We start from the raw sequence: 26,758 nt of genomic DNA, 5'->3' as shown, positions 1-26,758 counted from the left end.
CTTATCAGTCACCTGAATATTTGTCCTAACAATTCTGTTTTCTAGTGTTTCCTCCCACTGTAGCACTTGCTTACATGAAAAAGTAGTGAGAGCAATGATTTTAAATTAATTGTACAGACATGCCTACAAATGCGTCTCTTTCTGTATTGCTGTGTGCCTTTTAATTATTCCCTTATGCTTTTATAAGCATCTCATTTTCCCTTGCTTGCCTGCAGGTCTAGCTGCTTCAGTTTGCTATTGTTACCTGTCTCTTATATATGCACTCTCTAAATCTCATGCGAATTTAAAAAACAGTATCTAACTGAGTGTCAAGAGTCACATAAATATTCCTTAGTTCGTTGATAATGAGAGTCTTACTCCTTTAAGTCTGCCAACTGTTCTACCATCTTGAGCAATATGGCTTATAGAATGATAACCCAAGAATAGCTCATTTAGTTTGCTGTGTTCATTGAGCTTTTCTTGTATGAAGCACTGAGCTCAGTAGCATCCCTTGTTTCACAAATGTGTTTGGATTGCTTGGCTTAATTTATTATCTGTAAAGCATTGCAGAAAACTAAAATAGGGAGTTCTGTTACTTCTTTTAAGCATTAACTCAGGCACATTTAATCATAGAGGAATTGTTAAGTTAAAGAATTGTTATGTGTAGGAATTTATTAAACAAATTTGGCACAGGCTATGCAGAATTCTTAATTAGTATATGAAGAGTTTGAGAATGGAAATGAGGACTAGTTTCCATTTTAAGCTTTACAGAGCACACAAAGCCAAGTGTGACCTGAACTAAAATCCTTAGTTCATTTTGATATGTGTGGAAATCATTCAGTAGTGAAGCAGTATGACTACAGAGAGAGATTAAGACAGCTGCTTCTTCTCTTCCAGTTTTCTGTTATATTAACCTTTTGAGCTTTCCTAAAAAGACATGTTGATCTTCCTGTATTTGACTGTGTCCTGTGTGTCTTGGTTTAACCCCAGCCAGCCACCAAGCCCCGTGCAGCTGCTCACTCACTCCCCCACCAGCAGGACTGGGGAGAGAATTGGCAGGGTAAAAGCCAGAAAACTCGTAGATTGAGATAAAGACAGTTAAATAAGGAAAACAAAAGCTGCACAGAAGCGTAGCAAAACAAGAATTAATTCACTGCTCCCCATGGGCAGATATAGGTGTTCAGCCACCTCTAGGGCAGGGAAGTGGCTGAACATATAATGTGATGGCAGGACCCCATCATGTGTAATGGTTACTTGGGAAGGCAAATGCCGTCACTCCAAATGACCCCTTTTCCTCTTTCTTCCTCCCTTTTTATATTGTGAGCATGGTCTCATATGGTATGGAATATCCCTTGGGTCACCCCTCCTAGCTGTGTCTCCTCCCAACCTCTCAGACACCCCCAACTTCCTTGCCAGCATGGCAGTGCAAAACCCAGACAAGGTCTTGTCTCTGTGTAAGCCCTGCTCAGCAATAACAAAAACACCTCTACATTATCAACCCCGTGTTCAGCACAAATCCAAAACACAGCCATCCTAGTCACTGTGAAGAAAATTACCTCTACCCCAGCCAAAACCAGCACACTGATATAAGAACAAAAAAGTAAAGTTCACAGCAACTTCTGCAGTCATAACTAGTTAATGTGCCTGTATTTCTAAAGTATCTAGAACATACTCGTGTAACTTTATTAGTTTAATAGGTGGATTTAATCTAGGAAAGACCCCTGTATTAAGACACATTCCATCCATATATACATAGTAATTATCAGAATTATTATTCATTCTATACATACATAGTCAAACTGGTTTGGCAGTACCAGCAGGGTAAGTTAAAACTTCTAAAATTTTACAAGCATCGTTTTTGTACCAGTAAAACTGGTCAGGGGTGTGACATTTTTTTTCAAAGTAAACTGTAGATCTTTGGAGTGGACAGAATGTTCTCATTTTGTATCTTCACACCGATGTTCTTACTCATTTAAAGGGTTTTACATCAGAATCAAGGTACTTGATAGTGGGGGAGCTATACCAACAGTCTAATGTAATAGAACGAGAGGTGTTACCTTTTATATCAAATGGAGCATCCAAACATAAAGAAATATGCTTCCTGGTTACTGCTTTTAAGGCCTTAGTCTACACTGGTATAATATTTTGAAATCCTATTAGTAGGAACCTTCTACTGGGACAATTAAAGTTGTATAACTTTTGTCCCTGGAGAAGGGTGAATTAAACATTGATGTCTTCTGGGTATAACTGTACTAGTGGAGAGGTTAGCGCTTCTGACTGCCAACCCTCAAAACTGCTGTCTGCTCTCGTGGGAATGTTTCCTGACCCATTTCAGTGAAGTAAGCCTGAAATACTTTAAAAAGGAAGTATTTCCTAAGTTACTTTGACATTGGCAAAACTGGCATATAAAAAGTGAGGAAGAAGTAAAGAGGAGTGGTTTAATTGGTGCAAACTAATGAAAGTTTTCCACTGACCCCTTGGCTTACTGAGTGCTTATCTAAAATAGGAATGGAAAACTATTGGACTTGATGATACCAGATTCAACACCACCCAGTTTGGGCTAACTGATGATAGTGATGCATTTAAAAATAATTCTGACTCTTGACAAGGAGGCTCACTAATTCATTTTCTAGGGGCATAAACTAACAATATGTCAGATTTATGTACAGAAAGAGATTTTGGTAGCATTTTGAGTCTGAAGATTGAAGAGAGAAGCAGTAAATGCATTTTAAGTAATACACAGGAAGTCTAATGCCTGTCTTCTGTCAAAATGCTTGCTTCTAGGTGCTGCTTTAATAAATTGATTGGGGGACTGAGGTTTTGCAAAGAAAAGAGATGGATATATAATTCTGTCTTATTTTCTTCAAAGGTTTTTGAAAAAGCTTCATTTTTTATTTAATTATGTGGAAGTAATACTGTCAAACAGTTAAGAAATAAATATAACAGGTAGAGAACAAATGCGATGATTATACTTGTAAAGCAGATCTAATTAGTATAAGTACAGATGCTGATATTTGTGTTACTCTGTACTTAGAGCAACAGAAACAGAGCCTTTCCCTGTCCCCAGAAATTTACCTCTAATGAGAAAAACACAAAGGGATCATTACAGACTAAGGGGGAATACAAGGGTACAAAACCAGAATGTCATGGACATTTGCAGAGGCAGTGATCTAATCATGTTGACAGTCCTAAATGTTGTTGATTTGACTTAGTTTCAGCAACACATCTCTTTTAAGGAAAATTTAAGAAATTTAATGTTTGTTTTGTAGCTTTACAGTGTTTCAAATATTGGTGGTAGATCTGCAAAAAGTTGTAGAAGGAAGTAAGAGCTTAAGCTGTGACAGTATCATTAGCTAAATGGCCATGGGACAAAGCATTTCTTACCACTTCATTTTTCAGAAACTTTGTGGTAAAGGCAAGGATCTTAAGTCTGATGTGAAACAGGGAAACCAGTAGAGCAATTAAGAAATACTTTAGTTATAAGCAACTAAAGACTTGCTGGTTGAAACTGAGCGAAGTGAATAATTTTTGCAAGGTATTCATAGTGAGAGATAAATGAAGTGAAAAATATTTGGGCAATGTTTGTAAACAATGTAGTCCTTGATGTATTGACAGGAGCTTTGGCTCTCCTTTCTCTCTTGTAGTAATATATTACAGTTCTTGGACATTATAAAGAAGATCCTTAAAGTATGTGCTATTTTTTTCATGTTGTGTTCTCTGCTCTCTTTTAGAATTCCAGCTCTCATCCCTTCAATGTTTTAGATAACTTTAGAAAGGAAATTCAAATGTGATTAGCAGTCTTAAGCATCTGGATAAAGTTTTTGGTTTATCACCTTTGAAAGGAGAATGGAGCATTCTCAAGGAAGAAACTGTCACTTATTTGACTCAATCTACTTCTTTCCTATACTAACAATAAACATTCCTATATTGCCTGGTGTGTGCTTTGAAGATGTGTGGCATGTTTTGACAAGTGTGGAAAACATTTCTGAAATCAGGAAGATTCACATTAGATGAGAACACCTCGAAGGTCACTTCTAATTATTGAAGATCAAAACTGTGATCATAGTTAAAGTCAGAATCATTAAGGTTAAAAAAACCTCAAACCTTGTGTCCAACTGTTAACCCAGCACAATTGTGTTTACTGCTAAACCGTATCCCTAGGTGCCGCATCCATGTGCCTTTTGAACACTTCAGGAATGGTGATTCCACCTTCCCTGGGCAACCTGTTCCCACGCCTGTCCACCCTTTCGGTGAAGACATTTTTCCTAGTGTCCAATCTAAACTTGAGGTGGTTTCCTCTTGTCTTGTCCCTTGTTATTTGAGAGAAGTAGCTGCTTCCCACCTAGCTACAATCTCCTTTCAGGTACAGAGCAATAAGGTCCCCTTGAGCCCCCAGCTCCCTCAGACACTCCTCATCAGACTCATGCTCTGGACCCTTCACCAGCTCTGTTGCCCTTCTCTGGACATGCTCCAGCACCTCAGCATCTTTCTTGTAGTAAGGGGCCCAGAACTGGACACAGAACTCAAGGTATGGCATCACCATGGCCAAGTACACAGCTCTAGTCCTGCTGGCCACACTATTTCTGATACAGGCTTTCTTGGCCACCTGAACACACTGCTGGCTCCCATTCAGCTGGCAGCCAGTGAGAACCCACAGACCTTGGCCCATTGATGCAACCCTGTCCAGATGCCTCTGCAGAGCCTTCCTACCCTCCAGCAGGTCAGCACTTCTGCGCAGCCTAGTGACATCTGTCAGCTTACGAGGGGTGCCCTCAATCCTCTCTTCCAGGTTGTCAGTAAAGATATTAAACAGGGCTGACCCCCATAGTGAGCCCTGGGGAACACCACTGCTGACCAGCTGCCAACTGGATGTAGCACCATTCACCTCCACTCTGTGGGCCTGTCCATCCAGCCAGTTTTCTACCCAGGGAACAGTGCACCTGTCTAAGCCACGAGCAGCCAGTTTGTCCAGGAGAATGCTGTGGGAGATGGTGTCAGAGGTTTTACTTAAGTCTGGATCAACAACACCCATAGCCTTTTCCTCATCTACCAAGTCTTTGCTGGAAAATGAAGGTTTATTATAAAGTGTTAAAGGAATATTTCTCAGTTCCAGGTAGCTTTGAGTTTAGAATATATTTATCATTTCATATGAAACAATTCAGTGTTTGAGAATGTTGGCTGGAGCAACTCAGGGAAAGAAACTTTTAAAAACATGAAAAATGTGCTAAATTTTGAAGTTCACATAACAGAAGAAAAATAGCTAAAGCATTTTTCTCCTGCTTAATTCCTTGCAAGGATCTCTAAAGAGTAATTAAGCATAGCTGATGTGAAATCTAACATAGATACCTTAGGTAAGCAAATGTGAGTTGCAAAACTCTTACAGCTTTCCCAGCTTAGAATTTTTAGATAGCCAGTTCCCCTTGACCTGTCCTGATGCCCTGTCCCCAGGGCAGGATGCACAGCATGTGGCTGCTCCTCAAAGTGGTGGCCTTGCTGCTTCACACAACTGGCTGTGGAACTTGTCTGATTCCAGGGTGAGCCGCATCGGGCAGCTGGCTGGGCCAGAATCAAAGGGTACAATTTTATCATGCAGTTCAACTGAATTATCAGCTTCCCAACAACAACATTCTTAATCTCCCCTCTTTTCCTCCCTCTGTTGCCTTCTAACGTGTTCTCCCTTTTGTCTGTGGTAGAATGAATCTGACTGCCAGGTAAATCAGGTCAGTGTGCTTACCTAGCAGATGTTTGCTGCATTTCTGCCAGGTGAATTTTCTGTCTTTAGTGAGTTGAATTTTCCTACTATGTGGTCAAAACCACCACAGCTTGGTCAGAATGACCTCCTTCCGGGGTGTGAGCTATAATTCTGTTCAAACTGCCTTTGAACTGACTCTACAACTAAGAAAGAGGTTGCTGTCAATTTAGTTGCTTGAACTGACTTCTCAGTGTATGCCAGTGCAAGAAGAGATGAAGTAATAAAGCAAAAATGAGAAATGGGATAGGATTGCCTTTTTCAGCTCTCCATTTCAGTAGCTGAGCTGCAACATGAAATGCTGCCTAAAAGTTTGTAATTGAAATATTGAAGTTGGTGAGTTTTTTCACTGTTATATGTACTCTTTGGAGCAAGGTCACATGGTTTATTGGAGGTGATTTAAATTAAGATATTTTAATACAGAGTGCTAGTGTTACTGTCTTTGTCAGTGCCTTTGTGTTTAGAGATCACCAAGTTAAATAAGGCCACAACACACAAAAGAACCTACTACTGAATGTTTATGCAAATTGATATTGCAAGTGTCAAAATATAAAACATCATGTGATTATTATGTCAGTTCTTGTCAATAATACTCAGCAAGTAAGTTCCTTTCCATTGTGTACATGCCTCACATGCTCAGGTGATTTGTCCAGCTTTGACAGTTGGTTCTGTGTCCATAGGTTGAATTTCTTTGTGCTTATTCCAGACTGCATGAAGAGATAGGACAGGTTCAACCTTTTCTCTAGGTTCCTCTTCATTGTAAGAGTTCAGTCTTGTTTGTATACTTGAAATCCTGTGTTCGTGCAAGTTCGTGCATCTCTCTCAAATGAGAAGCAGATGTCTCTTTTAGATAACTCTCAAAAATTCACTTGTAATGGTTTATGCCTCTCTGAGAGCTAATTTCCCTATGACTGGTGCATCACAGTTGAATACATGTGTATTCCTTCACTGCTTCACTCCAAGGTAAAAGATGTCAGTTTGAATCACTTTCAGTTTTCAAGCTGACTTGAAATACATCTTGGCTATGAGGGCAGTTGCATCTGCTTTAGCAGAACTAAGTAGCAGGTGCAAAGTAATTCCTTAAAGCACACACCTCTTGATTCTGAAGGTCAGTCTTTTTGTTTCTTACTGAGACTATGCTGTAGAAGTGTGCCTCTGAGCTGCAGGATGATCTAACTAGCAGAACAGAATGATTGGATGAGCAATTGAAAAGCTTTCTTTTTTTTGTTTGAGGTTTTTGTGTCTCAACAGGATTGAGATGTAAGGGATTCATACTTGAAGCTCATAGCTCATGAATTCAAGTTCAGGAATACTTGGGTTTGAAAATTCCTGTGAACACAGATTTCTCTTTTTTAATTCTGAGAATCATATTTCAAAGAAAATCTTTTTGACCAATAAAATTTTTATGATTGGGGAAGGATAGGAACATCACTTATTTAGGAAATATTAATCTAGTCAGGCTTTCAAAGTCCCTTGTAATTTCCTTAGGTTTTTATTTAACAAGCATCACCTTTAAAGCTGTTTGATTCTAAACAGTTTGTCAGAAAATTTGCTTACCACTGCCGTTTGGGTTTTCTTTAATTTTATTTATTTTGGGAGTATTTAGATTATTGCTACAACTGAGTACATCTTGGAGGTTGTGATTGGATAACACACTATTCTGTTCTAAATTCCTTCCTGTTTTTTTCTCATCTCTAATTTAGGATTCCTGCAAAAATACAGCATCAAGTCAGGGAATCTCTTTTAGAGAACCACTTCCACTGCTCTTAGGAGTAAAACAGAATATAATTACATTGCTTCTAAGAATAAAGGATGCTTATGGCCAGTTCGGGATTTGAGAGACCTGAGTATTTTCTGTATTTTATTAGTGCTGTTTGATAACCCTGAATTAATAACGTAAAAATCCCTGCTCTCATAGCTATTTGTCTTGCTCACGAGAGAGATCTTGTGGCAGAGAGGTGTCAGCACCAAAACGGAATTCTGCCATAACCAGTACAAATTCTACATATGCTCTTGGTGAGGATTTGGCAGTCTGGCAAAGAACACAAATTCTAAGTTCAAGAGCATAAAGTTCAGTATCTGTCTGCTGGAGGACTAACTACTAAGGCTGAAAAGTTGAAAGGTCTGTGCTGAAGAGTGTTTCTACTAGACAATACAAAGTTTATCTTTGAGTAAGCATATGTGTGTGAAACTTCTGCAACTGCACTATCTTCCTCACTATTTTTAGGTAGCTTTGACTCACACTTCTCATAATTAGAAAATAATACCCTTTCTAGAAATAGTGAAGCAAGAAGATAAATCCATGTCAATCTCCAAGTTGTAGAGTACTTCAGCTTATGGGGTGGAAGTCTGTGCTAGGCCACTTCATCTGTGGCTGTACGTTGATTTCTTTTCATTCTCTGTTTCTTGTTTCTTCACTAGGTTTTCTGTAAGATCTAAAAATAAGCGTGTCTAAGCTCCAGGGCTCATCTCACAACAAATTACAGAGCTATGGGAAAGCATGGGAGGCTTCAGATGGCTTAAGATGATGTAAATTGCAGCTGCTGTGGAAAGGTGTGACCTACAGTTCCCCTCCACCACTGGTGCAGCAGTAGCATTTGCAGGGCAATATATAGCAAGGGCAAGTCATTCCTTGGGCTGAGAACTAACACTGACAAAAATAACACTTTGCTGTTGGCTGCAAAGTCACAGATGTATCAGTAGTGGGAACAGGGAGAGATATTGAAAGCTCAGGCCATGAGACAGATCAGGGCTGGCCATTTTGTTGACTGAATTGTTTTGAATAAGGTAACAGGAGAGGCTTGAAGAAATTAGGTACCTCCTTCTTTCATTTACCGACTTGGTGGCCAAAATATTAATGTGTTACTATGTTAATTTGAAGTAATTGTATGACAGAGAACATTAAAGAGAATCTTTAATTATAATTTTGCAGTGCCACAGATATAAGATTTTTTTTTTTATTATTCCTGATGTCTGAGTCAATTTCTGTAAAAGTAGTTTTCCAGATTTTGCCTCCTGTGCAAGTTCAGTATTTGACTGTAGCTTTCACTAGCCAAACAGTAAATTCAACTTTTCACTGTATGGCCTTGTTAATTTCCATTTGCTGCTGAGTTAGTGCAACACAGCTATAGCAGTAATAATTAGTATTAAGTATTCTTGTTGGAACATGTTAATTCTGCAGGAGTTTTAGAAAAACATAAAATGAAGGCAAAGCTGTAAATAAAGGTAAAGCTGTAGCTCTGTTGGTAAATACGGCTAAAATTGAGAAGGTCACAATCATGCTTTGTTACAGGTTTTCCTGATGGGAAAATAATATGTAATCTAGTTTCTTTCAGGAAAGTAATGTAGAAAGTGCTAGAGACTAGTTGCAAAATGGAAGATGTTACTGCTGTCTCAACCGGCTGAGATAAGGGAACATGTATTTTCCATAAAATTAGTTTAAACTACACAAAATAAGCTTTCTTGTGCATAGTTCTTTAGTAAACTAGACACGTAATGAAGTAAAACTCTAGATAATGGTTTATTGTGTCCTTGAAAATATCTGCACAGTAGACCTATATGGAAGCAGTCAAAACATTTTGCAAATCAAACTAATTTTAGAAAAATAGGGGATTTTTTGTAATTGCAAGCAACTCATGTTGTTTCTGTAGCTTAAGAAAATGGTGCATCTTTGAGTTGTACAATAATCCAGGTGGGAGGGGACATCAGGAGATCTCTAGTCCAAAACCTCACCCAAAATGGGATCAGCTCTGAGATCAGACTAGAATGTCAGCATTTTGCTTAGTTTACTCTTAATTTTTTGAAGAATTACCATATACACAACATTTCTGGTATTTCAAATTGTTATGAAGCAGTAAGGTCTTCCTTTGAAATAACTTTGCAAAAAATATATCTGTCTTGCCCAAAAGTGTGTTTCTTACTAAATAGTATCCTGATTTTCTTTGAAGACATTAAATCTTTTTTTTTTTCTGTTTTTTTTTTGTAAGGAAATAGTACCAATTTCTGGCCCTGTGTGTGTTAACAGTGCAATATTTTGTTGCTAGTATTTTATTTGAAATAAGAAAACACCGATAAAACACATTGGCCGTCTTGAAAATTGTAGAGTGTTCTTTGAATAGTGGTTGTGCTGCAGCTCACTGGATGCAGAAGTGGTTTAATAGAGTGCTCCTGCAAGGATGCTGACACTTATTAGATCTTTTTAGGAGATAATGCTTTTCAGCATAAGCTCCAGTCTTATACTTTTTTATGTGCATGCCTGTCATCTTTTGTCTTAATTTAACTAATAATGCAGCATGCTAGTGAGCGATTAAGAACAGTCTACAGTGCCAAAATATTTCTGTATTTCCCCACTGTGCACACCTCTAAGGCCTGCAGTTCTTGCCTAGTCAAAAGAGATTTCTCTTTCCAATTGTAAGGGTAGAATTAGCTTCAAAATGAGTTTTCTATATTTTTATATTTTTTATATTTACATGGCTGATTGAGGAAGTTTAGAGATCACTGGGGTAGGAGATAGTTCCTAGAAGTTCTAGCAAAGTTAAAGAGTGTAAACCAGCTAGTTTTATTAGTGTAGGAGTACTGTCTTTGTTCTTATAAGAAGTAGGTATTGCAGTGATTTTAATGCAGCTTTTGTCAGTAAAATTGTGTTTATATGATGCTCCATAGTTTGTGTATGTTTAAGTACTGCCTAGTGACTATTTGTATATCAATATGCAAATAAACAAGGCATACATCTGAGTCCTTTATACTGCATTAATGTAATAGTGTCTGTTAAACCCTACAAAATTCTTCTTATGAAGATTACGGCATGTGCTGTAGCTACAGTATTGATAACAAAACAGCATCGTTTTTTTAAAACATATATTTTCTGTGTCCCAAGTAGTGCTTCCTATTAGTTACAAAGTCAACCTTCAAGCACTCATGTTAATAATAAAAAACCAGTATGACTTCAGGAGAAGTTAGGTTTGCCCCTCTTGATTTGCATTAACAAAACTGTCTGTGTTCCAGTTTTTTAAGATGTTAAATATGTCCCTGCAGATGTCATGGTCAGTAATAGGCTTCTGTTCTCACAGGAATTGTATTATATTGTTGCTCTTTGGGAAAGCAGAAGAAAAAAATAGGAATTCTCTATGAGTAAAAACAAATAGAAAATAAATTATTAGTTTTATAGTATAATCAAACTTTAAATTCTGCAGGGATATCATCTTCAGAAAACGGTAAATGCACTTCCATGAACTGTGTTTTCCCCAAGATATTTTTACTTTTGAGGCTACAGATGTTAAGCATCTTCTTTCCTTTCTTTGACAGGAAATTCTGGTGATTAAAGATCATGGCAACCATAGAGGAACTGGCCCATCAAATTTTTGAACAGCAAATGGGAGAGGTACATAAATTTTGAGTCCTATTTAAGAGAAATTGAATAATAAAATGTACAGACTGATATGTAAAAACCAAACTCAAAAGAGAAAATTTCTAGTACAGCCAAAGCTTCTGACACTCTCCCCTGGAAGGCTAGAAGAACTTACTGTGTCTGTTTTAAGTTATGCTGCAAAGTCTATTTTACCAAAGTTTACCCCACAGAAATTAAGAAAAATCTAGTAGTGTTTCCAGTAAGTGACTAACTGTTCAGCTCTGCTGTTTTGGTCTCTAGTGGTTTTCAGAGAGCCATCTGGTTGTATAATTGCTTTACTCACTTCTAGTTACAGAAGTCAGTACATAGCTTTTACTTTCCAACTATGCAATTGCTTCAGTTGTCATTTTTGTTTTCACTAATAAAGGTTTGCCATGTAAAGATATTTGTTGGTCTTTGGTATATGTCAAAAAGGAAGACTGAAGACTCTTGTTTCTGCAGACTTCTCGTTTTCATTCTCTGTAACCCATGTGCAGAACCTATGTACTGCAGCCAGAGAACTACTAGAGATGCACAGGCAGTTTGGGAGTATGGATATGAGTATATGTACTTATTTAGAAGGTTGTAGCATAGGATAGGCTATTTAAAATTAGCACCACTTTAAATTAGATAGAGGCAGTAATTTATCTTAAATAAATGGTATTTTTAGCTGGAAATATCCACTCTTGATTTCTTGTCTAGACGTAGACTTACTTCTCAAGTAATTTTAGTTCCTCTCAGTCTTGATTTCAAATAGAAAGGTTGGATCAGGGAGTGGGATGGTTAATTCTATTCTGAATAAATTCTTACAGCTTTTTCTTACAGCTTTTACAGTTGAAGCATCTGAGTGTTGCTAAGGCTCTCTCAAAAACATAAGGGATTTGTGTGATGTATGATGTTTTCATTACATGTCCTCTTTTTAGGTGAGACTGTATGTCCAGTGTAGTTTTGGTTTGGGAATATAATTCCTTGTGGAAGGAATAGGGCTGTATTTCCTGTTTAAATTTTTTCTTTTTGAAAGTACAAGGCTAATCAAAGCTAGCTGAAGTGTACATTTCACTCAGAAAAGAGGGTGGCATGATGACAGTGTTTAGCCTCTGTGAAAGTTGCTTCTCAGTTTCATAATGTGATTCCATGAGACACTGAGCTGACTTAACATCTCAGTGCCATGGGAGACAGAGGGTTCTTCCTCTGTTTCTTACCTTATTTAATTTCCATACTAACAGCAAGCTAATAACTCAGTCAAAACATATGGAATGTTTTCTGCTGTGTTAGCATTGAGTAAGCGTGAGAAGGCTCTAATGTGTACCGGAGGCAGCTGATAGCCAAAGGAGAAGATGGAGGCAGTGAAGGTGCGATGCTGTGGAGAGCTCTTGGCTGTTTCTGTTCATGGTGAAATTGCAGCTCTGCAGTTTTCATGGCTGTTGTTTTGTCAGCAGTGTGGCTTAGGATTTGTGCTTTAGCAAGGTTTTACTGCGTCTGAGACCATCACACCGTATTTGGCAGCAATGCGGCTTAAGCATTCCCCAGTCCTCACTTAGCCATTTATTCTCACGCTGTGCTAGTCTTGCCCATGTAAGCTCTGTGTGTCACTGTGTGGTGTACAAAACGAGAAAAAAAAAAAAGAATTACAGGACAGTGGAGGAAGGTTTGCCTCCTTCCCAGTTGTCATCACTGTCCTTATTTACAATGTGCAGCCACCCAGGCACATGGTTGGAAGGACTGAAAAGCATCACCCAGGGCAGTATAAGGTGGGACTCCGTAAGCCAAAACTACTGTCAGAGGTGCATGCCATGCATGAGTGTGCTGCCTGAAAGGTGGGGTCAGCAAGGAAAGCAGTCTCACAGCCTTCATGTAATAGCTTACATTCCTACCTACCCACAGGCTGTAATTGCTTGGTGGTGTTCCTAATCCATGTAAGCCTTGAAAAATCACAGTTTAAGATCTATGGAACTTCAGCAGTATTTTTGCTAGTATTTGTAATTCTCTTGAATGTTGAAATAGTTTTAATTGAATTTACAAGAAAAATTTATATGAGTAGAACATGAAAAGAAAAAGACAGGTATTTCCATTCTGAGGAGAATGGAAAATGCTACTGTGTCTCATTGAAATAATGGTCAGAAGTGTTCTGTGCCATAGTATTTGATTTTTTTACAATATTAATTGTTCATGAAGCATTTTAAATCACAAAATTATCACAAATTATTTTACAGTGATGTTCACAAACATACTTTTGTTAATTTAGGGCTTTTTTGCATAAAAACAAAGCATTAAAGCAAAATATAACCCTACCTGTAAGGGGCATTGTGCAATGATTGTCTTTTCTCAAATTCTACCATTTGCTAATTGTCTTTTGCTCAGTGTGAGATAGTTCCTACTTCTACATCAAGATCACATTCCTTGATTCATGTAGGGAAGTTACCTGCCGAGAGCAGCAGCATTCTTCTTTCTTTAGTCTGTGGCTATACACTAAGTATATGGGGTTTTATTTCCACAGTCCTGCCAGTTTACTGTAACAAAGGAAAGCTACATATTTGTTGAAACAGTCTGTCACAGGCATACAAAATACAGTTTTTAACAAATATTGTGGTTATTTTTATCAGTACTCTATTAACTGCATAAAAAACTGATTCTGTATGAAGTAAAATTGTCAAGCTGACATTCTGTGGAGTTAAAGAGCAACTTTACCTCACACATCATGTAGATCATGACATTTTGAGGGAGCAAATGTAAAGCAGTCCCGTAATATATGGTTTATTTTGTAAAGCAGAGATAAATGCACATAAAACTTCAGCTGCTTCTGTGTCACTGTGAGTACATGTCATTTTGTAAGGCTGATGCAGAATTTTAGTGCCTGAAAGTCTCTCTCTCAAACTCAAAATGCTGCTGTATAATGAGCACTTTTTTGTCCTTTGCTTAAGCAGAGAAGTGGATGACTTGTTTGACTATGGAAAGTACTTATAAAAGTCAGGTATTTTTAGAAAGCAGTGTTCAGAAATGGCTTGAGAACTAGTTTGACAAGCATGTCTTTTGATGGTGCTGGCAGTTTAAGCAATGCCCCCAGCAGCTTAATCCCACTCACTCATTTGCTCTGATGTGTCTGCTTCTGAGCATTGTGGAGGTCTGGATTGAAGGTTTGATCGGTGCTAAGAATAGCCTTTTTTTGTCTGTCTGTTTGCTTGGCTGCTTTTCAGCCTGCATTGGTGTCCTATTCCAGATCAGAGTGACTAGCCAGCCAGTTTTACTTACCAAACTGAAGGGAGAGGAGCAAGTAGATGATAAGACTGGTGCCAAAAATAATGCCTTCTTGGGTAAAATTTCAAAATCAACTTAGGCTAATGGGAGCTTGTATGCCTGCTGGAAGGGGAAGTCTTACCCGCTGCTCTGTCCCCTTCTCACACTGACCTCCAGCCACATATTCTGGCCTGCTTTCTTCTGCTGATACTGGCATTGACATGGTGGAATGGTTGCAAAATCAGGAAGCTGATCTAAGAGGAACAAAAAAAGCTCACAACCTGTTATGAAACTACTTTACTGCAATATAGATATATATTCCCCGTGTTAATTGGGAGGGGCAGAAGGAGAATCAGGTGCAGAGGAGTATATGTATAATGGTATAAATACTGGGAATTACAGATTTTCAGACAGTTTGTGAACTGCAAAAAGTTTTTGGACTTACTCCAGACTTTAAGGTAAAAATTTCAGTTTGAAGATGTCTGTAAAGACAAATTTCCTTTGTACTACAAAAAGTCTGGCCTTTCTGACCAAGCCTCTGTAAATAGCAGCCCCCGGGAGTTGGGGGCTCAGAGGTGATTGGGTGCCAGGGCAGTGTTCCCTGGAGGGCCAATCACCACTCGTCTTGTTCGCTTCTGCTCCAAATCATATATACACAGCCACTGGAAGCTGTTGGCAGTATTTTCTGTCAGTGTCTGCTGTGTGTAGGTGTAGAAGGCCAGGGGGTGGCTGGGCTCCTGGAAATTGGATTTTGGATTTCTAATGTGGCTCAAACTGCCACAACTTAATTTTTATTGACAAGTAATTTAATAAATAATACCTTCCCCCATATACCCTTGGCTTTAGGATATGAAGAATTTTTTTTAATATTGACAATTAAAATGCTTCCATGAATTGTGTCTGAGAGCATTCACACAAAGATTTTAATATGATATATTGCTTGCCAACTTCATGTGATTTATTAATTTTCTCTAACTTTCCTGATAGTTCCCCATTATAGAATTCTATTGTTCTGGTTTTGCTGCTGTAACAGAAAAACAGAACAGAAATGGCCCATTGCTGTGTTTCCACACCAAAAATTCTTTTGTCACTTTTAAGTAAGACATTAGAATATATTAGTGCAAATATAGCACAGCTATGATGATAGGTATTGTGCCTCATGAACATCAACAGCAATAAATATTGTTTGATTTACTTACATAGACTTGTCAACAATTAATTGTTTTACTTAATGTGTTTCTAAATTTCACATTGGAAGGTATTTCAAAATGGGTTTAAAACAGAATTTTCTAACTAGCAAAATTAAGCTGTTAAATTAGATTACAAGATTTGCATTCCTTATAGAATAACATTGTCAGACTTTCCAGAGCCTTGTTTAGGGAAATCAGAAGCTGGTGAAACTTTAAGATTTAATCCATCAAGGTATATTAAAATAGTATATGCATTGTCATTTATTACATTTGTTTCTTCTTTCTAGGTTACACATTCACAGGAAGCTGCTACACAAACACTAATGGATGGGACACCACAACGAATCCAGATTGTCCCTACAGATTCAGGCCTCTCTTTATCACAACGTATACAGGTATGCCTCATCTCATACATTTTAAAAGCAGAGATGAACTATTTGCTTCTGCCAGTTTTCACATGCAGTTCTTTTTTATTTGCATCATGTTACTTGCTTTAATGTAAACATTCAGTCCTGGGTGGCAGAGACCCTTTCTATATAAACAAATAAAACATCGTTCCAATCTTCCCTTTTTTGTCCCCCTTTTTTTCTCATAAGAGTTTTAACATTATAAACAACTTTATTCACTGAGCAGGAAAATACTTTTTCCAATACTGTAAAGATACTATTCTTTGAAAGTTGAATATTTTGTAGATTTGGTAATTCAATTGAGTTGGAGCATTTCTACATTTTAGAGCGTGGGGAAGTGAAATACTGCATTGTATCATTGATCCAAGTCATAAAAAGGTGCAAGGAAACCTAATGTCTGAGGAGGATACTGGTTTTTGCTCGTCCCAACCCATGTTATATGTCCTGTTCATAGCCTGGCCAGGTAATAATCTCCAGTTCCAGTGAGGATGTGAAGTTTTTGGCAGTGTAGGTAATTAAGTCGACATACAAAAGAGTATATGGAGATTAGAAAGATTTGGGGAGTGGAATTTTTTTATTTTATCCCTTAAAAGTTAGTGCAAGTCCTTGCAAAAGTTTTATTTTTCATTTTCATCATAGAGAAAAATATCAACTGCAGAATAAATGTAAAAAGTATTCTTAGATATATGTTGTTCATTCAAAAACACCCATTTAAGTGAGCCAGCCTCTAGTATAATCTTGGCTGCTTTTTCTTTTGCCGACTTCACTCTTCAGCATTGTCCTCTGTTTTTTTCCTGTTTTGGCGCATTATGTTCAAGCTTTCAACCTTCCAAGGCTCTTCACAACCACCCCCCATACATGCTGGGGTATTTTTAGTTTTATTACCACCCATCCTGTGCTCTAGTCATGGTACCAGTCTTACTTATCCAGTAGATCTTTATTCTCTCAGCTATCTCCACTCCTTTTTTCACACTTTGTGTACAGCTGTACCTTTTATTAACTGATATATGTTCATCAATTAACCACCATCTCTTTGCCCTTGATTTTCCTTGTTAAAACTAGTATGCTATAATATCCCAGTAGTGTGAAGCCATTTGATAAAATTTCAGCATCAGGGTCTGAATGGGAGACAACAACATAGAAGCCTATGAGCCTTTACTGTTGAACGTGCTGTTGGTTCACAGCCAGTGGCAGGCTTCTAACCCTTCTCTGACAGCTTTTTTTGGGGGAAGACCTGCTCTTGGTTAGGCACTGTAGTTACTGCAAATATAATGAACGTCGAATAGTTGTATTTCTAGGGACAGAGACCTTTATGTAGTTTTTCAGTGTCCTATGTAGCTGAAAGATCACTTGTTACTAACCCAGCTACTTTGTTGCTTGTCTTTTTCCATCATGCTCATTAATTCTGTCTTCAAAATTGATGGTAAGCGTTTTGGTGGTTGTCTCTTGATATGTGTGGAACAAAACTCAGTCAAATGGCATCCTTCCTGCAATAGACTTCTACAAACGTGTCACCAGTATCAAACTTAGTAATAAAAACTTTCTTCAGCGAAGAATTAATGTGAAGAGTAAAGAAGTTCGTAGACATAAATGCATCTAAGTGAAATGTCCAAAATAAATGTTAGATTATTTTCCAATCAATATTTTTCCTCTATTGTCCTTTATTATTATTAAATACATATAATTACCTGAAATTTTGAAATACAGAATACTCAGTAAAATATTTTTTAAAACATGTTTCATTAGTCACCCTTTTTAGGGAATGCTAACATTTCTCTTGGAGAAAAATTGAATGTCAGATTTATTAAACAGGCATTTCTGCACAAAACAGGCTGTTATAAACACGTGGATTAGTCCTCTTTATTTAGACAGTTTCTTTTTTCTATAGTAGGAACACACAACTATTGACATGTTTAATTTACTGAAATGATTTTCAAATGGAAGTCAAAACTTTACAGGCTTGAAAGCAATAAAAGAAAATAATAACCTCCATTATCATCAGGATGCTTAAATGAAATCTGTGAGGGAAGTGTATTTTTATGCAGTCAATCCTGAATTGATATATTCCTGTTCTATAACATTATCATTTTAGTGATATTGAGTTTCAGATTATTAAGAAACATAATGTGTTGTCCCTGATCCCAGATGGATTCCCTTGAGAAGATAAGTGTTTTTCTTTTTCCCACTGATTATTTTTTTCTTTTATCTCAACATTTAGGTATTGCCAGTTGTTACACCTCAGTGAACTTTTCAGAGTTCGCATTGCAGCTTGGGTGGGGTTTTTGCAGGTATATGGCCATAAGAGGTCAGCTGCAGACAGAATGTGCTTAATTGTTTAAATTGCTTTCTCTTATGCCTCTGTCAGTTGTAAAATGCTTGGCAGCTGAGAAACCATTTTTGCAGCTTTGTATGGATATTAACATAACACTGTACCTACTATATCATGTGGTAAAAACTACCTGGGCATCCTCCCAGAATGGGAGGAACCCATTTGAAGAGTTGGGACTCCATTTGTCAAATAGGTGGTGAAGTGAATTGTGTGAAGTAGCACTGCTTCTTCTGCCTACTGTCCTGCCATATTTATCTGCAAATTCATATATTTTATTTAAAATTACACAACTGGACTACAATAGGAAAAAAGATAATTTAGTATATATATCCCCAAAAAAATTTTATCTGTAGTTCAAATTTGTGTCTTCAGTGTTTGGGACATGCTGGTTTTTTGAGGATACTTTATATAAACTTAACAAGGTCAAGTATGTGCCTTTTTTGATGTACACATAGTTGTGCTTTTAAGATTTGGTGGGAGACAGATTTTAGATACAACTGTCTTTCAAAGAGCAGGTCTGGAAATTCAAGAAACAGCACAATATTCTGTGTTTGGCTTTTGTATATATATGCATTCCTGTTGAGGATAACATGCTGGATTTCTCCTAATCCCAATAAAGTAGATGTGTTTGGAAGGAATGGGAATGGAACATCAGCTACTTTGAAAATAGCCAGAAATGACACAGGAGAAATAAAGATTGTAAATGAAAGAAAACAGAAGAAGGAAAAGGAAGTTAAGAAAAGAAGAAAATTAAAGGGCAAGGAAGGTTGCCTTCTAAAGAATATAGAACCAACGTAAAGGAATTAAATGGAGAAATAAGGGACTGCTGTAGCCATTTGTGGTCCCAGACATGTAGATATATCTGAGAAAACTGAATGGAAAATTAATCGGGTTGATAATTATTGGTGTGTTTTTACATTGTCTTCTCACCCTACACCCCAAATCTCATGATAATTTATGTTCTTTAGTATTTAGAATTTTATCATCTTACTTGGCCTCCTCTCTTAAATAAACTTTTAATTGTGATTAGTACAGAAAAAAATTGAAATTTGATCCATTAAAATGTTAGTAGTACAAGACCATCTGAAGGAAACACATTCATTTTGTATATTTTGAAGCTCATGATTTGTGAATATTTGAAAGTAGGAGCTATTTTATTGATCTGTAATTCAAAATAGTTTGCAGGAAACAGTCTTTGCAGGATGATTCTCCTTAGTCTCCAGAATAAACCAGGCACTTTTCCATATAGGCATTTTGATGAAGAAATGAAGGGACTAAAAGTGAGATTTACAATGGAATATATACGGAATCTTGATTTTTCTCCGCAGATTATAATCTTTTTATAAAGTTGGCAGCAAATGGAGGATTATTTAATAATTATTTAATCTGCTGTATTAATGCTTGAAAATAGGGATAAAATGGAAAAAACAGCCTGTAGGTTTGTTCTTGTTTATTAAATGAAAATAATTTTTTCCTTTTTAAAAAAAAAAAAGAAAATGGCAGGGACAGAGATTCTGTTTTACTTATTTTATTTAGAAATGTATATGTGAAAAAAAGGTCCCCACAAAATGAAGCCTAAAATGTTTATACAGGTGCAACAAGATTATTGCTTCTCTTGCTGTTTGATGCTTACTTTTTTCACTTGAACATCTACATTTGTGCTTTTAAGAAGTTTTTTGTTAAGCAACCAAACCCGGGAGGTGCTGAGCACTTCATGTACTATGCAATGAATTCAAGAGTTAAGATTTTTCATAACCTGATGGGTCTTAGGGCTGAGCTACAGACATACCTTGAGTTCTGGATGCTAGAATTTTCAGGAGTTTCCGTAGTGTTGTAAAAGCACAGGCCAGTTGTAAAAATTGAGTATGAACTCAGGTTTTCACTTCAAACACCCTTGATTGAAATGTGTTTCAAATACAGTGACAGTCCAAGTTGTCACCTGAGTTAAATTCACTCTTGTGTGATGGAGGGGAAGATGATCCTGCTTCACAAATGTCAAAGGCAAAATTCCCGTTTTCTTCAAGTGCCCAGATTGGGTCCAAAGGTTAACTTAAACTACCGTAACAATTTGAGATAAATGTATTATTAGATTGTCACAGATCAGCAGACGGGCCAGAAGATTCAGATTGTTACAGCACTTGATCAGAGCTCAGCAGGCAAGCAGTTCATCTTAACAAATCATGATGGCTCTACCCCAAGCAAGGTGATCCTTGCCAGACAAGATTCCACTCCAGGAAAAGTTATCCTAGCAACTCCAGATGCTGCAGGTGTCAACCAACTGTTTTTTGCATCCCCTGATATTTCTGCACAACACATCCAGGTAGATAATCCACTTTATTTCATAATTTTCATTCAAATGGGATAAGAAAAGATGTTTTATTTCCAAATAAATCTGTCTGGGTTCTTCTTTTTTGATTTTTTTAAGGTATAATTTTCCTTGCACTAGGACTCATTGTGGATACTCAAAAATTATGAAGAAATTTTTTTAGTAAATTTATTGCTTTTAAAATTTATACACTGGCTCATGACATTAGAAAGAATACAGTTATTTTTACTGTCATTTCCAGATCCTGCCACACCAACAGTCCTTTATTTCGGCTCGTTGACTCCATCTGTTTTCATGTATTGTTGAACAACTTACTTTTTTCTTCATTGTCTTTATCACTTAACATTTCCTTCTGCTTGTTTTCCTTTTTGTACGCTGTTGCAACTGCAGTTCAGCTGTGTGAACTGTACTCCATAGTAACGAGTCAGACTATTTAGTAGGGAAATACATTAATAATTACTCAGGGAAAATAACACTAATAATTTTGAGTTTACTAATGTGAGATTGTAACTAGCCAGGGTTGTAACTTCCTAAACTGGTCCCTAGTGCACCTTACTCCCATGCCTGTTGTATGTGCTGCTTCCTTAGTTGTCACCCTCCAACTTCCAAGCTTTCTGTCCCACATCCTCAACCTGACAAGGATGGGATGGCACTGGTGTGAAGAATGTGAAAAATATGCACAGAAGGCTTGGGAGATGTGACCTCCTTCAGCATGAAGTAGGAGATTACTGCCCTCCGACTGAAGTGTAGCTACTGCATATAGTTTACCTACGTACATTTATGCTGGTGTGAAATACATCAGTGGGGTAGGCCAGACAACACTGCGATAGCTGCAGTCTGTTTAGTCTTTTATCTTACACTTAAACAATGACTATAAATAGCTGCTTAAGGAAAAATATTAAAAACTGGACAAATAAATAATGATCTTTCTGATCATATTCTTTTACTTCTATTAGCTGTCGATACAGAGCAACTTCCTGATCTGGAGACTGCAGCAAGACCATCATATTTGATAGCTGCTATGAAAGTTAAACAACCTTTTTTTGTTATGTTTATAGACCACATATGCTTTGGTCTGTATAATATCCTGTAGTATTGTATGGTATACAAAGAATACTTTAGTTGATTTGATCTTCTGAGGGAAGTATTTAATTAGATGTCTCTTGCACTATAAGAGACAAATATTAAGGAGTGTGGGGTTTTTTATAAATCACTACTTTATCCTCTTTCAAGTAATCCCTTTTTGACTTAAGACCCCTAATCTGTTTAGTTTATGCTCTTCTGTGAACTAGTCCACTCTGATTCACTACCCACATGTTGTGTAAGCTTGAAAGAATCTCTGAATTATATAATACTTTTGTTTTTGAAACTCACAAGTCTTTGCAAATGGACATCCAAGGTTCTTGCTCCAAAGAATTTGATTACTGTGAATAGGGGAGCAGTAGCAAAAACCAATCCTATTGAGAGGCATTGAAGCATGTTTAGTGTTATCATACACTTTGTGTTTTAGGTAAGCCTCAAAAAAATATAAACCAGTGGGATATGATTTGAAGTCATCCATAAAAAATTATTTTCAAAGATGGTATAAGTGATGAGAAGTGCGCCACACTGATTTAAAAGGCAGAATTCAGGAACAGAGGAAATCTGGAAAAAAAATTAAAAGAGTAGCTCTGATTGTATAGTTTGGGCAAAATAGGTTAGTTTGAGAGGCAACAGAGTGTTCTGTCACTTTAGTTAAATTGTGCTGTTGTCAGCTAATATATATGGGTAGAGATTTCCTTTCTCTGCTTAAAAGTTCATGAAATACAGAGTAGCATTCATTCGTTGTTCATCTACATCATCTTGGGATCTTTCGTATTTTCTCCCTCAAATGATCTTTCCATCTGCAATTTCACCTGTTTTCTTTTTCTGTAGCCTTCACTTGAAATGCCCATTTGTTTGTTATGCAAAAAAACCTCTCCGTTATTGCATCTTATCTTTACATTAACTCATTTGACAAGACCCTTTCTCCTGTCATCTGTTTTACCTTCAGTGGGTCTTTTTCATGTTAATAATCAATTTTTATTCTTCATGTTCACGGTCAGTTAATGAGTTCTCCGAGTCTGGGATTTTTATCTCTCCTCATGGGCCCAATTCTCTAGTCCTTCCTTATGTGGAACTTCCCATTTCAGTGCAGGTTTCATTTATGGAAGGACTTAGAATATGTTTATATATATTTTATATAATATCATGAAAATGCATAATGTTAATACTGGAAATGTGGAAGGAACAAAAGGTTAATATTCTCTTAACTCATCAATCTTATTTTTCTTAAAAAGAATTTTTATTAGAAGAAAAGAGATTAATCTCTAGGACAATATGGTTAACAAAGTCTAACTAGAAAGAAGTATGCTTGTTAAACTTTCCTATATATATCTCATACTGTCATCCAAACTTTCTAAAAGGCATGATTTCTTAATTTTTCTCTATAGAAGATAGGGTACTTTTCACTTTTGTTTACTTACCTTTCTATCAGGGGTCCCGTTCTGAGTATGTGAAGCGAGAGTGAGAGTCTGGCTTCCCATTAAGATGCAGTAGAAGTTAAAAACTCTTATATGTTCTAAACTGTATTCTCTTTTTAATGGGAAGAATATTGTTTTCTACGTCAAGATTATGTTTGGTTGTTACTTATGATTTGTGTGTTCCTTTTCTAAATTGAATTTTTGCTGTGCTTTATTTATGTTGTGGTGGGATAGAGTTTTCAAAGATCGAATGGAAGATTCTAGTGCCCACCCTGTAGTACTGGGATTCTTATATTATGTGCTTAATGAAGCTTTACAGCTACCAGATATAAATGAATGAAACAAGACAAGAATAATAATGTCAAACTGTTACTGAAAGCTAAACTGTATACCAGTTGATAGTTAGTGTCCAGAATATGTTTTCTACTGGTCCACTATTAATGTGTATTATAAAAAAAGGAGCTAATAAAACTGAGTGTAGATATAGTAGCCTTCACAAGGGATTTTTTTTTTGTTCTGTCTGTTCAGTATGCATTCATGCTTCAGTATCTTTTGTACTATGGAAGAATCATTAGGATATATATATAAAAGGTAAGAGTATGCAGATGCTAAATGTTTTTAAAATGTCAGTCCATTTTGTAGAAGTAGTATTTACAGAAATGAAATCTTGAATTCTTATCAAAGGTATTACAAGTAAAAATTTTGTTCCCTCCTGAAAGGGAACACAGTGACATGGCACGTAGCTACTTAGTGTCTCTGAATGTAGATTTAATCTCCTATCTTAGAGAAAAACCACAAGCATGAGATATATTTTACTATTTCTAGATGGTAAAGAAAAGAAATATTAAATTCTTTAACACTTCTTTTCAGATTTTAACAGACAACTCCACCAGTGAACAGGGCCTAAATAAAGTGTTTGATCTGTGTGTTGTATGTGGAGACAAGGCATCAGGTATTAATTTTTTCTTTCTTTTTCTTTTTAAGGTGGTGCAATTTTATAAAAGCAGTTTAAAATTCTTCTGAAGCTATATAACAGTTTGCATGCATATACATACATCTCTCTATCTCTATACATGCACAAACAGGATTCTCTTTCAGTGGAGAATTACACTAAATGGTACTCTGATATCCATGAGTGGCATTTATTGTTATTTTACATAGAATCATAGAATATCCTGAGTTGGAAGGGACCCACAAGGATCATCGAGTCCAACAACTGGCCCTGCACAGGACCATCCCCAAAAGTCACACCATGTGCCTGGGAGCAGTATCCAAGCACTTCTTGAACTCTGTCGGGCTTGGTGCTGTGACCACTTCCCTGGGAAGCCTGTTCCAGTGCCCAACCACCCTCTGGGTCAAGAAAGAACTTTTTCCTAATATCTAACCTAAAATCCCCCTGATACAACTTCATGCAATTCCCTCAGGTCTTGTCACCAGAGGAAAGAGGTCAGTGCTTGCCTCTCCTTTTCCCCTTGTGAGGAACCTGCAGACTGCTATGAGGTCTCCTCTCAGCAGGAAGCAAACTTCCTAGAAAATAAAACCAATTAATTTTTTTTTTCTGTGTCACAGTTTAGCATTAAAGATACAGTTGCTAGAGCTCTAAATACATGTCAGACTTCACCTATCTGAAGGAAGTTTCTGCCAAAGTTAGGGCAAAGATCTGGTTGGTCAGCTCCAATTGCTAAAAGTTCTCTGACTCCCTAGGAGGGCTGGAGTCTGCCTTGAGGGGCCAGAGATCCCAGGAGCTATTCCTCCTGTGCTGGCCCTGGAATACTGAGCAGTGGTAATGAGTTTGGAAAGGGTCACATGTTTCTCTGAGCAGCTGCAGGTTCTGGGGAACCTCCTGTGTGACAAGCAGTGTAATGAAAACTGCTTTGCAGGCACCTCCAAGCTCGAGTCCAAGAAGCTACATCAAAGAGCAGGTGAAGAAGCAGCCTTGGTGCTTTGCAGAATGAATATTCACAATTCAGATGCTGTTAAAATGTTTCACATGTTATTCTTTTAACATATATGATGCTTTTGAAATTTCACATTTTAGTAGTGTGGTAAAAAGGTTGTGATAAAGGAATCCAGAAAACCTATCAGAAGTCCTGGAAACTTCAGTCAGACAAGACTGATGTATCTAAAAAATGTTTGTGAGGAGTGAGGAAAGAATCTAAAAATATGTTTTATCTTAAATGAGGTCATAGTTCAGATTTATTTCTGTAATGTGCCCTAGTTATTTCAAAGATTGATAAATTTAAATTGTAATTGCCAAGCATGCCTTAATAAAAACTAGTACTTTTTAGTAATGTTTATATTTCATGCAAAATCAAAATAACTTCTAAAAATAATTTTAAAACTTTCTGTAGTATATCTTAGAAATTTTTATATTATACAGAAAATTCACAGAACGGAGGGGGAGTTATAAAAAATTATAGCTATTCTAGATTATTCTTTCATTGAAGTTTTACTGAAAGAACGAAGGATGTACCATTACTCTGTTAGGGAAATGAGAGGTGAAAGTAAAGCTTTGAAGTGATTGCCTACTGCTGTCAAATGCCATGTTTGTACTTTCCATGGTTCCATTAGATTTAATGCATACAATTTCAGCAGCTAAATTAGTAATGAGCAATCACAGGGCTTGTCTGTAGGGACAGTTTGAAAAAATTGCTAGAGAAATGTATAAATGAAAATGTTTGGGTTTTTTTTATTCTTGCTAACATGTTTTCTTAGCTTTTTTTAACATTACTGTCAACAGATAAGGAAAGAATTTAATAAGCAACTTTCCTGTTTGTAAAATCTGTCCTGTTTAAGTGCTTTGAACTAGAAAAACAGTTCACTTGCTTTTTTATGTTGTTTTATAGCCCTAGTATATTTTAAGATCTGTAATCCATGGAAAAGAAGTGTGTTCTTTTTCTGTGTAAAATAGCAAATACTTTGCTTTTAATAAATATAAACTCTATACAAATAATATTACACTGTAAAATTAATGTCATGATTTATGTTGTTTTGTAATTAGGGCGTCATTATGGAGCAGTAACTTGTGAGGGATGCAAAGGATTCTTTAAAAGGAGTATACGGAAGAATTTAGTTTATTCATGCCGAGGAACAAAAGACTGTGTCATTAACAAACACCACCGGAACCGATGTCAGTATTGTCGGCTGCAGAGATGCATCGCATTTGGGATGAAACAAGATTGTAAGTCTGAATAAGAGCAAATTAGTTTATCTGGCAGCTGTGTTAAACTTTGTGCTACAAATGATATGTTTGTATAAATGCAAATTATTATCTAGATTGTGTATTTTTATGTTGTTGTATCTTTTTCTTTAAAGAATCATACAAATTTGGTGTATCAGAAATCTGAAATGCTTTCAATCATATATATTGCTTTACAAACTTAATAAGCACATTGCATGTGGTGAAAGTCAATGAATTGTTACTCCGGGGTGGCAGATGTCAAACATGTCTCTATCTTCATTTTTTTTAGGCAGTTCAGTTTTCCTGTGTGTAAATTAGGCTACTGAATGTTTTGAATTCTGTCTTCTTTTCACTTTTCCCACAACTGAGACTGCTGTTTTTACTGAATTTCTATTCACTTTTGGCAAAGCTCTGCAGAGACAGGTATTCACAAGGCAGAGATCCATAGTAATCTAAAGTTCAGTTCTTACCGATTC

General features: G+C 36.8%; 1 protein-coding gene across 5 annotated transcripts in view; it reads left to right on the top strand.

Moving 5' to 3' along the window:
* Positions 1 to 26,758, top strand: part of NR2C1 (nuclear receptor subfamily 2 group C member 1) — a 50,889-nt gene that overhangs the window by 5,535 nt on the left and 18,596 nt on the right. The window contains exons 1-6 of one of the 5 annotated variants that reach the window (XM_027679900.1): positions 7,819 to 8,332; positions 11,033 to 11,108; positions 15,826 to 15,933; positions 20,364 to 20,594; positions 23,972 to 24,053; positions 26,103 to 26,282. In XM_027679900.1, coding sequence (XP_027535701.1) covers positions 11,055 to 11,108; positions 15,826 to 15,933; positions 20,364 to 20,594; positions 23,972 to 24,053; positions 26,103 to 26,282 — 655 coding nt within the window. In that variant the 5' untranslated portion in view covers positions 7,819 to 8,332; positions 11,033 to 11,054. Of the gene's footprint in view, positions 1 to 7,818; positions 8,333 to 11,032; positions 11,109 to 15,825; positions 15,934 to 20,363; positions 20,595 to 23,971; positions 24,054 to 26,102; positions 26,283 to 26,758 lie in introns of those variants that run through there. The other 4 variants (XM_027679899.1, XM_027679903.1, XM_027679901.1 and 1 more) reach the window with 4 other exon arrangements.

This window comes from Neopelma chrysocephalum, unplaced genomic scaffold, assembly GCF_003984885.1.
Source record: "Neopelma chrysocephalum unplaced genomic scaffold, ASM398488v2 Primary Assembly neopelma1_59, whole genome shotgun sequence".
NCBI classification, from domain to species: domain Eukaryota; kingdom Metazoa; phylum Chordata; class Aves; order Passeriformes; family Pipridae; genus Neopelma; species Neopelma chrysocephalum.
The sequence above is the reverse complement of the archived record's forward strand: the minus strand, read 5'-3'. Positions and strand labels throughout refer to the sequence as shown.